At 35.9% G+C, this 13492-nt stretch overlaps 1 protein-coding gene across 1 annotated transcript; it reads right to left on the reverse strand.

Moving 5' to 3' along the window:
* Positions 1-9111: 9111 nt before the first annotated feature.
* Positions 9112-12275, reverse strand: LOC130627599 (uncharacterized). The gene is made up of 7 exons (XM_057441398.1): positions 11990-12275; positions 11365-11937; positions 10897-11209; positions 10481-10716; positions 10172-10386; positions 9667-9723; positions 9112-9204 (listed from the first exon to the last, which is right to left on the reverse strand). Exons 1-7 carry the CDS (start codon positions 12273-12275, stop codon positions 9112-9114), a joined length of 1773 nt encoding a protein of 590 aa, XP_057297381.1.
* Positions 12276-13492: the final 1217 nt, after the last annotated feature.

Below are 13492 nucleotides of genomic sequence, written 5' to 3' on the forward strand. Positions count from 1 at the left end.
CAGATAGGTCAGCCTGTTCATCCTCTCTTGGTTCATAAAATTCATGTTTGTAGCTGGTCCATGATTGACTTCATCATTGTTGGGTGTGTTGCTTAGGTTTCGAATGCATAACTATGGGTTTGTAGCTGATATTGAAAAGGCATTTTTGCAGATTTCCTTACATCCATCTCATCGTGATTTTGTACGGTTTCTGTGGACAAATTTTGATGACTTAAAGTTGGTCATTTTGAGCTTGTGTCGTGTGTTATTTGGTTGTACATCATCTCCACTTCTACTTCAAGCCACTTTGAAAGAACATATTGGTACATTTCATGAGGTTGATCCTGATTTTGTAAAAAAATTAATTGATTTTCTCCATGTTGATGATGTAGTTGGAAGTTTTAATTTGACAGAGGATGTTGAATGTTTCTATTTAAAGAGTAAACAATGGTTAAGTATTGCCTCGTTTCGTCTGAAAAAGTTTCAAAATGATCCTGATGTTGAAAGGTTTGTTTATGAAAATTCACTGTTTGACAATCTCCCAATCAGTTTGATAATGAGTGCAAAGTTTTAGGTGTCTGTTGGAATGAAAGTCAAGACAAATTAGTTTTTTACTTTGAAACGTTCACAGAACAATGTTTATCTGCAGTTACTAAACGCAGAAGGACGTAAGCAATAATAAAATAATAGTCACCTCGTAGTCGAAAGTATGTAGTTTTCTCGATAAATGCTAAATTGAGCACGTACGCGAATCATTTAAGTTTCGGAAACGGTATGGAAGCCATCTCGCCAGCAGACAAGAAGATTTCCAATACCTAATAGTAACGAAACAATATTTTTATTTGAAGTATGTTTACACATACTCGTATGGAGTTGTGACCCTATAAAATACCTCTAACAGCATCTAACTTTGGATGCGAACACCAACTTGATTCACATCCACTCAAACAAGTGAAGTGATAGTTAACTTGCGTCCCCCTGCAACCTTTTTTATCAATAGACGCTATAGGACTACCGCATTTCGAACAAAATTTCATCAGTTCCTCTAATTTGTTCTCGTACACGATGTATACTCGGTCATCAACAGCTAAACAAGACTTAGGCAGTATAGTAAAGGAATAGCTAACAAATGTTGATTTTTATGATAAGGGATTAAATATTGCAATATGAGAATAGTAAGAAAAAAAAATCGAATAGTAAACTGCTACCTAGCTAAAAAGGTTATCTGGATAGACTTCAGGTTCGAGTCCTGTCTCTTGCTTACACAAGAGTAGCTTCGTTGGCAAAGCGTTTCAGTATAATTCTTGGCTTAGAGCAGTTTAGAGCATTTAAATCACCAGTTAGCTATACCTTTTGGGAACTAAACTAGAATTGAAATTTTTACGCATGTATTCAAAAATTGGTTAATTGCACATTCGCACACAAATTAATGAAATTATTACACACTTTAGTAGCTTATCATTCCCAAAAATATTTTTTTAGTTATCTTGCTATTTCTTTAAAATTTCTTTATAAATATACGTTAATCGCTTTGAAATGGCTGGCAAACGTTGTCAAAATCTTTTGCTGAAACTGCAAAAAAGAGTCAAAAAAACGTACAAAGAGGCTGCATCCTTCGTTAATCAATGGCAAAAAGATTATTTTGTAAAAAAACGGAAAAGAACTCATGAAAGAGGATATACAGAATAATGAGAACTGTTTTGACATGTGCATTATTCTGTTGTTAGCCCGTGGAAAAATCCACGGATCTCCCCTCCTTAAATTGACCTGTCGCAACAAAGTGGATAAAAATATGTTGCATTTGATATTCGTGCTTCCGTTGGCATGACTTTTTTTCTTTTTTGTCGGAATACGGGCATTATTAACATGAGGCGTGAAGTATATATGTAATCCAAACCACTTACATCCTCATAGCTCATACTTTCTCGCTGGTTTGGTATGTATTTAACATCCAAAATCTAAATAGAAAACAAGGAAAATTTAATAATAAAAGATAATTAAAATAGGAGCCAATTAATTTAATCAATTTGGCAAACAGCTGCCTTATCATTAAAAAAACCGGCTAAATTTTTTAGTGGGTACAAATATTAGTCTTGCCTTAGACAACGGACTCTTGACTGTTACCACTACATGTCTATTATGGTGAGTGTTTATCGTAACAGTTGGGACACAGGATTCTTTTTACTGCACCATATGGCCACTGGCTTCTTTTAGACATTTTGACAACGGATTCTTTTGACAGTACATGACAATTAATGACAATTAAACGTTTGTGTCATTATAACGGACTGACATGAACTGACACGCTCTATACTTTCAAAATACTTAATCAACTCTATCACTGTCAACAAAATAGACATCTGCACCAAGCTGGCTGACGAAGGAAGCCCAGCACCCCCAAATTTCCCCAGATTGAAAAACCAAGAGTTGACTTCTATGTAGTCTTCTATAAGTATCACATTAGCTACATACTATGATATAACACAACATCTAATCATAAATAATTATCGGCAACTAATGAACTGCTGTCCTATTGAAAAATATACAAAGGATAGTGCGACGTTTATAGTATTCTTACAGGCGTTTAGAGGATCGTAATAACCTACATACTATACAAGTTGAGCTGAGCTTAAAGCACAAACTTAATGTCCCAGATTTTTGTCATTCCATTTAAGTCTGCTATGCGAGTAGACTATTCTGTGAAAACGTTGTCTGCCAGGTGAATGTACCTTCTGTAGCAATCACTACTCCAGCGTCCAAAAATCTTAATAGCGGAATCGGGTATCCCGCAGGAAGCGGCAGCCGAAGCGCCACCAATGCGAAAACTATGTGTATTAATGTTAATGTTGTTAGGCAAGCTTACTGACTTGAGGGTCAAACATACTCTGACACTCTTAACAGGCCAAGAAATGCCACTAAGATAAGACAAGTCCACATTGCTTTGTCGTGGTTGGAAAACATAGAGTTTTTAACAAAACATTATCATTTTACGCAGATCAGCTGGTGTAATTGGTAGTCACTGAGAAAGAGAATTTGGATGACATCTTCTAATGCCACGCAAAACATAGTACAGGCAACCCATGTGGGCTATCTTTGTGTTAAAGCCACATATTACACTCTCGTACTGAACACCGCGAAGATAGACTTTAATAGTAGCAAATTTGTCGCGTCTTGCCAAATATGACAGTTGATGTGGTATTTCTGTCAGAGGAAAGGTAGGTACAGATGTAGCTTTGCAAAATTTTTTGAACGAGAGATATCCTGACCGATATGTTGCCCTGGTGTTTGTTGAAATGGAAGACTTAAAATAATGACTTAAATCTCTTTGAACAGTTGTAGTATTGATAAAGGAATTGGTGTTGGATCTGCTTTGGCTTCTGGGCATAGACGTCTGCAGTGTTTTACCTGCAATCGAGACAAAAGATCTGCGTAAGTATTGTGCTGGCCGTTAATGTGGCGTACCAGGAGGTTTATATTGTCTTTTGCTGTGTAAAAAAATAAAAAACGTACGAAATGCTTGATGTTTGGACAACCCTAACGACCCAGAGGACTACACATAAACAATAGCCAAATTATCTGTGTATTACACTAATTGCTTGTTTTTCCATGCTTTGCCCCAAGAAAAAACTGCTACAACTATGGCCGATCACTCAATGAAGGTGATACTCTATACCTATGAGTAAGGTTTAAGGCAATTGAAAACCGTGCACCAGAAAATATCCTCCTATGCCTACTCCAGAAGCATCAATAAAAAGATTTATTGAAGTGGAGTCTAAGGTTTCAGTGTGGATAATAGCGATGCCATTTTAAGTGGGGATAAACTCACAACTCCATTGAATATCGTTGTGAGATTCTGATGTAATAGAAGTATGATGGTGTAAGGAACGAACTGTAGTGGAGAGATCAATAAGACGTCGTAAGAACATTCGACCACATTACACATCCTTGCACGCAAAAGACAAAAACCCTATAAGAGATAACAGTTCTCTCTTTTATGCATTTCTTCTTCCCTAACCAATTACGAAGTGAAGATAGTAATTCCGTGAACTTATCTTGTAGGAGACGAACAACAAAATTTACTGTGTCTATTTCAAAGTGCAGGTATGTAATTACTTGGCAGGGGCCTACCATCTTATTTGGAACCAACGGAACACCAAGCAACTGAAAAACGTCCTTAATCAACTTTACTATAGCCTGACATTATTTTTAGACAGGGCAGCTGTGATGAAATCATCTAAATAATGTGAGAGATTTTTGACAAAATAAATCCACAATAATATCCACTCTAGAATATCAGCAAAGTTGTTAAAAATGAAAGCAGAGGAACGCCCACCAAAAGGTAGAACTACGTCAAAAAAGTATCTTCCTTTCCACTTATAACCTAATAGGTGCCAATCACTAGGATGCACAGGGCACAGTCTGAAAGCATGCTTTATATGTCCAACTTAGCCATGTAACAATTTCTAACCAACCTTTTAACCATTTCAACCGCATCATCAAATGATGAGTAGGAGACCGAATAGTCCTCTTTGGGAATGCCATCGTTAACTGAATGTTCGTGTGGTGAAAAAAGGTCTAATACTACTCGCGCCATCCCGTCCTTTTTTGGTGCAGCACCCAGTGGAGAACAATGCAATTTAAATAGTGATGAAGCAAATGGAACCACCGTATGTCCCCTCTGCAGCTCTTTCACAATCGCCTCATCAACTTTGGTTTCATACTCTATGGAAGATTTTTGTTACTCATGCATGATTTCAACTCATTGTCCTGAAAACCAAGTTTGAATCCATATCGAAAACCTGATACGATACACAAGACTCTCTAATGCGTCAAGCTTAACCGGGTTGTAATAAGCGATTTTACAGGACAGAATTCATTTGGTACTTGGCCTAGAGGACCTCAGTGTGCAATGGAGTGCTGGGTGTCCTGACGATCTACATGAAGAACACCTGTGAGAGTAGGTGCATGGGTGTATGTGCAACTCAGTCCTCTAATAAATTTAATGCTTCATAGTTGCTCGGAATTACTTCAAAACTGCTGGGGGACATTCCAAAAATGCTGCTCATCGGCCTTCCCAAACCGTCAACGTCGAGTGTGGCATTGGTTAGCGAAGTGCCCTACTTCATTGCAGATAAAAACATGCATAGCTCAACCTGGAAGATGTAGATGAATATTTTCCCCCAAGCAATAGCATCCCTTTTTGGCAACACAGGAGCGCCTCTAAGGTGCTGGTTGTATTACAGGTCAACAATGACATCCCACCTCTTGCTTGTATCATTTGCCAGATGTATTATGTGCAGATTGGGCGATGTATGTCTGATATCTAACTAACTGCTGAGTTAAATAATAACAAGATAATAGCTCCAAGCCAAACCCCACGAAGCATAATCTTTAATACGAGACTTAGTTACGTTTTTTCTACACACAGCTAATGTGCCATCCATGGTGCGCATCCTCATCTCGTACTCATCTCCATCGACGACAAGGACATTGAGGCATTGAGTGATGGAGGGAATAAATCGTCAAAATTTACATACTCACTGGCCTTAATCTTTTCCGAAATTCGCTTATGAACTGGAGGGAGAGAGATTGATAAAGTTGGACCCTACCACCCCCGTAGACAAACCCGAAGTAGCAAAACTAAAAGCATTAGTAGTGGGGCCAGCAACTGAACGACCTGCGATTGACACGCCATCTTTAAGATTGGCATGTTCCACAAAACCAACGACCTGCGACTGACACGCCATCTTTAAGATTAGCATGTTCCACAAAACCGGCTGTCGGAGATCGCTGGGGGGGGGACACGAAAAAATGGCTGGCTTGACTGTGGACGGTAAGTCCGAGCTTCCTGTTGTGCCAGTATTTTTTGTTTATTAAATTCGTTTTGAATCTCATTCTTCAAAAAAGATATAAGTTCATGTGCCAAAGCCTTTTTCTTCTTAACTACGTCAGCGCCTTCTGCTGCAGAATTCAAGGTTTTCGATATTGTATTCTGGTAGGCTTTTTGCCTCCTGAAATTTTTTTGAAACAAGAAATGCGATATCTTGCAATGTTTTGCCTTAAGTTGAAATTTGAAAGGATTTTGCAATCATAGAGTTTCAAAGCCTAACTCTGACCACTCGTCAACAGTTCTAAGACGAGGCTCAGCCATCATTTCATCGTATGTTACCTTTGCCTCTTTTCTTTTTTAGTGCCATCAAGTATTAAGTTGATTGAGCTATTTCAAACCAATGTTAACAAGCAACCACTTTCTGAATGTATTCTGCAAAACGTCTGAACTGTTCAAGAGCAAGAAGCTTACTGTGTTTTACTTCATATTTATAACCCCCTGCGTTTGGTTTGGATCTACAGGCTTAGTAAGAAGCTTAGGCAGTCTATTGTTTTGGTTAAATTAATATAGTGTTGACTAATAGTCATAGGTCACTAACACATTTGCAAAATTAATAATGCAGAATGACAGAACACTACTGAACCAGGTTAGCCTTATGCTAGGAGTCAATGGAGACACCCTTTCCTTCTGTAACCCCAATTAACATGTGCTAAGCTTTTAGTTTAGCACCATCAAAAGATAAAGTCGGTATAAGAAGCCGGTAAAAAAATTTAAAAATTTTTATTTTAGTGTGGATGATGACAAAATGCTGTCCCTACTTAGGAAAATGATATCCATTTCTACAACATTATCTTGTTTTCAGATATTTATCCTGAACACCCACATTTCTTAACCTTTCTTGTCATAAACTTTCGACGAAGGGTACGGTACATCAAATTATTTGCATTAAACTGTTTTTATACCTTAACAAGTAACATTTCGATAAAACGAAAATAAGTCCATTTTTCACCGTAATTGTTATCAAGATGTGCTATATCTTCACTGGAATCTTCATCGAATGATTCGTGAACATAAACTTTCCGGTTCTTTTTTTTAGAAACTGAAATGACAAATTTAATTTATTTTGGTGGTATTTTACAAGATATTATATTTGATTTATACCATGCTTCACGACGTTCTAAATTCAATCATTAAGAAGGAGTACACCGTATCACTGGTAATAAAATCAAGCACTTTTCCCTGAAGCAGAATGTTCCGCTTCTTTGCCAGTTTGTCCACTCACTAACCCATTGTTTTCTTCCATAGAACTGTCTGTCTGTTGTCCTAGTAATAAATACACTCAAAGTAAATAATGTTCTTAAAAAAAAAATATTTCAGCAAAAAGAACAGATAGCATAATTTATATTTCTTAGAGTTACACCCACTCAAAACGTTTTCCATCATACCAGGCATGGCTTTTTCCTTAATCTTACCTTTGTTTGAAGAATCGCCTGAAAAAGGAACAGTACCACTGAATATATAATCTTGCTAAGACTATAGACAGGTCATAATTAAATTACCCGGTAAAAGTTTGCGGTCAGAGTTATTTAACCCGAATTGGTATGCACTTCTTTGGCTCTGGTAGTTTTACCGCCGTAGTCTGAGATTAATGGAATAAATTAGCATACTTATTTTCTTGTGAAGCCAGCATATTTTTGTATAATAGCATTCTGGCTAATATATTTTGGTATTTTGTCTTGATTTTCTGCTAGTGACCTAACTTTTCTTACACATGGATTATTATGTCAAAATTTATACTATTTTCCATTTAAGTTTGTTAAATATGGTGGTTTTAATCAACGCCTAATAAATCCTGAAGGTAAAGTTTTGGAAAAAAAAGTCACACAAAACATAGTGATTGATAATCACAAAGTTATTGAAAATTAAGCGAGTGTTTTGGAAGATATTGAAATTTAAGTTTTGCTTGTGGACTTTATGCCCCCTTCCCTTTATTTCAAATAGGGTTAATAATATTCGTTTATTGGAGAGAAGATTTGTTTTTGGGTAGGAGAAATTTTGTCACGGCGCTGAAACCTGCTGAATGAAAGGTCACGAATTTACCTTGCAGAAGAAACAATGATATCCTCATTGGATTTTAAGGACTTGTAAAAGTTATCCAGTTGATAAAGTTTCTTGTCGTTCAAGAAACATTTTAGCCCTTGAGGTTTTTACTGCCTTTATCACTACATAATATAAATTATGTCTTAACCCTATTCGGTCCGGGGGGGGGGGAGGCGGATTCCGCCCCCCCCCGACGGTTTTTTTTTAATAACTCCTGATTGCTTTGTTATATGGCTATGATACTTACTGAGTTTCAACATTTATCTATTAGACGCCTGCATGCTAATTTTTTTGGTCCCATACCTTTCAGAGGCTTTGATATTGGCCATTACTCGAAACTACCCCTAAAAATCTCTATGAAATCCTTATAATGGGGAAAATATAATAGCTCCTGTTAGGATTATCCTTAGAACTTGAAACTTGCAACATAACTTTGTTTCATCAAGAAGAATCATTTTGAATACTTTGAACACGTGACTAATCCGATTTCCCGATTTTGTCGGATTTTACCCGAAAATCGAAAAAAAACGGATTTTCGGGCAATTTTTGGCAATTTTTCATCCGATCCATGTAAAAACCGGAAAATATGTTAAATAACTTTTATTTAGCTTTCAGAAACTTCAAACAGAATGTAAAAATTCGCTCTAAAACAAAAGTAATTATATTTTAAGCAGATAGTGGCATTTTTAACAATTTTCAAGCTTTTGATGACGTCACAGAAAATGTGCTGACGCAAGCAAATTTTTTTGGCGCCATTTTGTTCCTTTTATGACGCACTATAAGTGTGCCAAGTTTGATTCAATTTGAACAACCCTATGAAAAGTTATTGAGGGGGGGCGGAATCTCCCCCCCCCCCCCCCCCCCCGGTCATAGTATGTTCGAAAAACCCCGGACCGAATAGGGTTAAGCCCGCCCTTATAGTTTTATCATCCTTGGCAGTAATAACATCTACAGCATTGCATAGATAATCGAAGTTATCTATGTTAAACATATCAATGATTTTAAAACTTTTTTCATAATTACCATCAAACGGCCAATCTTTGCATATGTGCTGTAATTTTTTTAAACATTCTACAGCCCAGGTTAAGAATGCTCTCATCTTTTCTGACAATAGAGCCGATTTCATCTTCCCTGATTTTGCATAAAATGTTTTTGACAAATGTCTCAGGCATTTTATCCTTATTAGGAATAGATTCCATATATTATGGCAAACCAACTGATGGAGCATCATTTTGTTTTCCACAAGATCGTCCATGTTGTGAAAAAACCTTTTCGATATCTTTGCTGAACATGAACTGCAATGGAAAAGTTCAAAATATTTTCTTTCTTTTTCTTTTCCCCCCTGCCTTATTGTACTTCACTATGCCTTCCCTTTTTATTTTTCTGAACGCCTTTATTCTTGATGATTTGTTAAAGGTCAGACTATCCGCTACTTTTTTCACCTTTGTGTGGACTGTGCTGACATGCCGTGTCAATTTCCGGGGTTTTTTCCCGCAAAATAAACACAGTCTTTTGGGCTTCTGATATGGCTTTTGTTTCTAAAAGGAGATGAGTTAAAGAATTGCTCAAATAATTAGAATTTCAAAGTGGCTCGAATAATGTCCAAGTGGCTGGTACAGTTTTCCTAGTTACAAAGATATAAAGAAAATGAATTTCGACTTTTGAAAATAAAAGTTAGAACAAAATGTTGTAAAATATTTGCTGTTTGTGTTACATGCAGCATAATGGAACGCATTACAAATTTCACTCATATATACACGATCCCCTGGACTATCGTCAGAATTAACAGATTTCTCAGCTGCCAGATGTTTTTTCTAAAGCAAAATTAGAAAAGTACTTGCTTAGTTTTCTAAATATTTTCCATACAGATCCACTCCTTCGCAGAGTACTTATTATGAGTATTTAAAGATTGATGGTCGAAAAAAGAATATTTTACAATTGTAGCGATAAATATACCTTTATTTTAAACAAATGTTACAAAGGTTGTGGTTGATACATCTTTATTTAAACGAAACAAATGTTAGGTAATAAACAAGTCAACTCAATTCTCTTATAAAGTATTTAACTCAAAATTGCGGAACTAAAGTTTCGTAAAATAGGTTTGTTGTAAAATTTCCTTAAAGTGTTTTCTCCAATCTCCTGCTTTATTAATATCCGCTAAGAAAAGTCATTTCGCTCTTGCTTTGGAGGTTGAGGCACTCCTCGTGGAATGGTAGAGTAAAGCTTGGTATCGATACCAGCACATTCTAGAGTAGTTGTTACCCAACGAGACAAGGTTGACGTACACACAGGTTTATGTGGTGCTTGTATGCTTCTAAACAATTTAACAAATAAGCCTCTCAATGGAAAAGTGATTTTTAAATATTGTTTTAAATTTTCTACTAAACATATATTTCTTGATAGGTCGTATTTTAATATTTCTAAAGGAGCAACATTATGTGCAGGTCGAGATGTTTTCAAAAGTTCTCTTATGAACACTAAAATTTCTGTGTGTTAAAACACAATATTACGTACGTCGATTGATGATATAGTTTCATCTCTTTGTCCTGAAAGAATTCATAGCGCACTCACAGTCCGGTATGTTAAAAATTTTCAAGGGTAGCTTGTCAGGATCTCCAAGTGACTCGAGATGTTTTAAGACAATATCTATATCATACGTAAAGGAGTAACGTGGCAGACGCAATTTAAATTCTCCATGCATATAACGTTTCATAATTGGTTGCCTCCCAAAGTTAATTCCATATTGAGGCTCCATTATGATTGTTAATGCTGATCTTGCAGTATTAAGTGCAGAATATTGCCTTGTGCTATTCACAAAGAGGTCAGTTAAGAAATTCCAGACCTTCAACAATAATATGATGATACGGATCAATTGACTTCAGGCAATAGTTCATCTATTCCTAGATATATAGTAGGTGTTGATTCCTTGTACCATCACTCAGCGGCGATCTTACAATATTTTTGGCTGTATGAGAGAGATTTGTCACATTTTTAGCTTTCCAGACACTATCCCAATTAATTGGGTCAAGCTTTCATCAATTGGCTGTGTTACTTCTAGACGTAACGGTAGATTCAGCAGGTGTTTTCTAGGGGAAATGAAGATAGGGTCTCCAATTAGTATTTCTTGGTATTGAGAATACAAACGCTGATATGGCCAGTTTCGCACAACAAATACTCCAGTAGCCTTTTCGAAAAATATTTTTTGCAAGACTTTGGGTATCAGTGAAAATCGTGGAAATGCATAGAATTTAAAATCTTTCCAATCAAATAAAAATGCATTAACACCCCAAGCATCTGAGTCTGGCCGAAAGTAAATAATTTTTTTATTTGACAATTCGTCCTCAAAGAAAACAAATAAATTGGTGGATTGAAATTTAATTTTAATATAGAGGATTGTAGTACTTTGGAATCTAATTTCCACTCAATGAAACTGTCATTCTTTCTAGATTCTCTACCTGCAATATTATTTTCTTTTCCAGGAATATGAAATAGATATCCATTTATCCAGACTTTTGCCAGAGTCCAGATTTCGAAAACTATGTCGTTGCAAATTAATGAATGAGAGGTACCCATCTTTTTAATGCAAAAAACTGCTGTAGTGTTGTCAAATTGCTTTAGTTCAAGAGCATTTGTGTGTAAATCTCTTTCATTTTTGTCCCAAAATTCATTTATTTTGATGGATTCAGACACAGCACCCCATCCAGTATTTGATGCATCAGTTTCAATAACTAAGTCAGGGTTTGTATAACCTATTGTGTTAAAACTAGTCAATATATTATCTACCCACCACTGCAGTTCCTTTTTTGATCTTGTTGCAATTTGCATTTTAAAATCAAATTTTCCTGAATTGTTCTTTAAAGCTGATGTCTTATCATGCTCCAGATTTCTGTAAAACAGTTTTCCAAATTTTACTCTTGGAAAGCAGCTGACCAGGGCACCACTGACAGAGGAAACCTTTTGTATTGATGTAAAATTACATCGAATTAATTCTGTACATATTTTGGTAATATTTCCTTTCTTTTCTTTATCTAAGTAAATTATCATTCTTTTAGAATCAATAATAAAGCCAAGAAGTGTAACCACTTGTTCTGGAATTAATGACTCCTTCAAGACATTTATTATATGGCATGTGTGTGTTAAATATGTCGGCCAAATATTCTGCTATAATATAATTTAGTAATTTTGTGAATTTTCTTGGACCAGAACATAATCCATTTGGTAAATCTAAGTACTTGTATAGAACATCATCAAAAACAAATTTTAAGTATTTTTGTGCTGGTACTGTGTAATAAGCCTCTTTGAGATCTAATGTGGTCATATAACAAGCAGGTCTGTTTAGCTTAAGAATAGTATTTAATGTATCCATTTTAAAATGCATATAGGGAAGGTAACCATTTAATTGTTTAAGATTAAGTATTGATCTAAAGCTGTCCCCATCCATAGGTACTATTTTCCAATGCACCTGCCTGAAATAGCTTTATTTTGTGATTACAGTAATCAAAAAGATTATCCAAATTTTCTGAAAAATTACTTACATTTACTTTTTGTAGTAGTAGCGTTTGCGATGATTCTGTTTTTTTGGAGGGCCTAAAAAAGGCTTTTTATATAAGTTAGATGAGGAGTACTGGTTTTTCTTTTTATAATTATTTTCATGCTGGTTACTGATGTTTAATTTTGCAAATTTCCTTTCTCCATTCTGCAGCATTGGTGTTATCATTGTAAACTTAGAAGATCGGATGTTAAGGGCAAGAGCGGCGTTTTGATAGAAAGATGCAGTAGAAAATATTCAGGTTTATCCAGAACCTATATCAATACAATGCATGTCCCTAACCATCCACGATAGCCCTTATTAGAGAAATATATTCGAACATATTGATTTAGGTGCCATTCGAAACTACATCTATCACAAAGGAGTCAATTTAGCTTGTGTTAGTACTATTGTATTTTTTGCCGACCATTGCATTCAAGTATTTAGGGACTTCGGCTCGAGCCAGTTCTTGGAAAGTATCCACTTTGGCATTTATTCGTATTTTTGGATCCGAAACATTTTTCTGCTGCTCTGTCCGGATGGTTCACCTTCAATGTTCATCTTCAATTTCGTAATTTCTGCATCCAGCAAGTCTGTTATTTCGCTAAAGGTATACATTTTAAAGTCATTTGAATATTTCTAACTAACAAGGTTCTAGGCTGCTTACGCAAACCTTTTTATTATTATATAAAGCGACTTAAAGCGAATGTCATTAAAAATAGCTCTGTATGACATGTGTATATTTAATTGTTGCAACGACCAATGTAACTTTCGGCATATTCACTCTTGCATTGGTTATACAATTGCTCTGTTCCCGCCGATTGAAATCTTTAATTGCAGCACCCCAACACCACTGTCCAGCGCATCGCCGCTGTTGTTCATATAACTCAACTTGTTCCTGAAAAAGTTAAAATGTTAAGGTTAAAGCTAAAATGCAACTGTCGGAGTTTGGAAGGTACGGATTAATCATGTCATCATAGCAATCTTAATCTCGATCACAATCATCAATGGGGAAAAGAAAATAAAAAACTTAGTTGCTCCTTGACCAAGGTACT

This window comes from Hydractinia symbiolongicarpus, chromosome 1 (assembly GCF_029227915.1).
Source record: "Hydractinia symbiolongicarpus strain clone_291-10 chromosome 1, HSymV2.1, whole genome shotgun sequence".
NCBI classification, from domain to species: Eukaryota; Metazoa; Cnidaria; class Hydrozoa; order Anthoathecata; family Hydractiniidae; genus Hydractinia; species Hydractinia symbiolongicarpus.

Excerpts from the sequence above, each read along its gene's own strand:
- LOC130627599 (XM_057441398.1), bottom strand. The coding sequence starts at position 12,275 with ATGGATACATTAAATACTATTCTTAAGCTAAACAGACCTGCTTGTTAT. Across the intron at positions 11,210-11,364 it reads AAAAGAAAATAATATTGCAG|ACTCAGATGCTTGGGGTGTT; the intron begins GTAGAGAATCTA and ends ACTTTCGGCCAG. Across the intron at positions 9,724-10,171 it reads CGTCAACCTTGTCTCGTTGG|AAAAAACATCTGGCAGCTGA; the intron begins GTAACAACTACT and ends ATTTTGCTTTAG.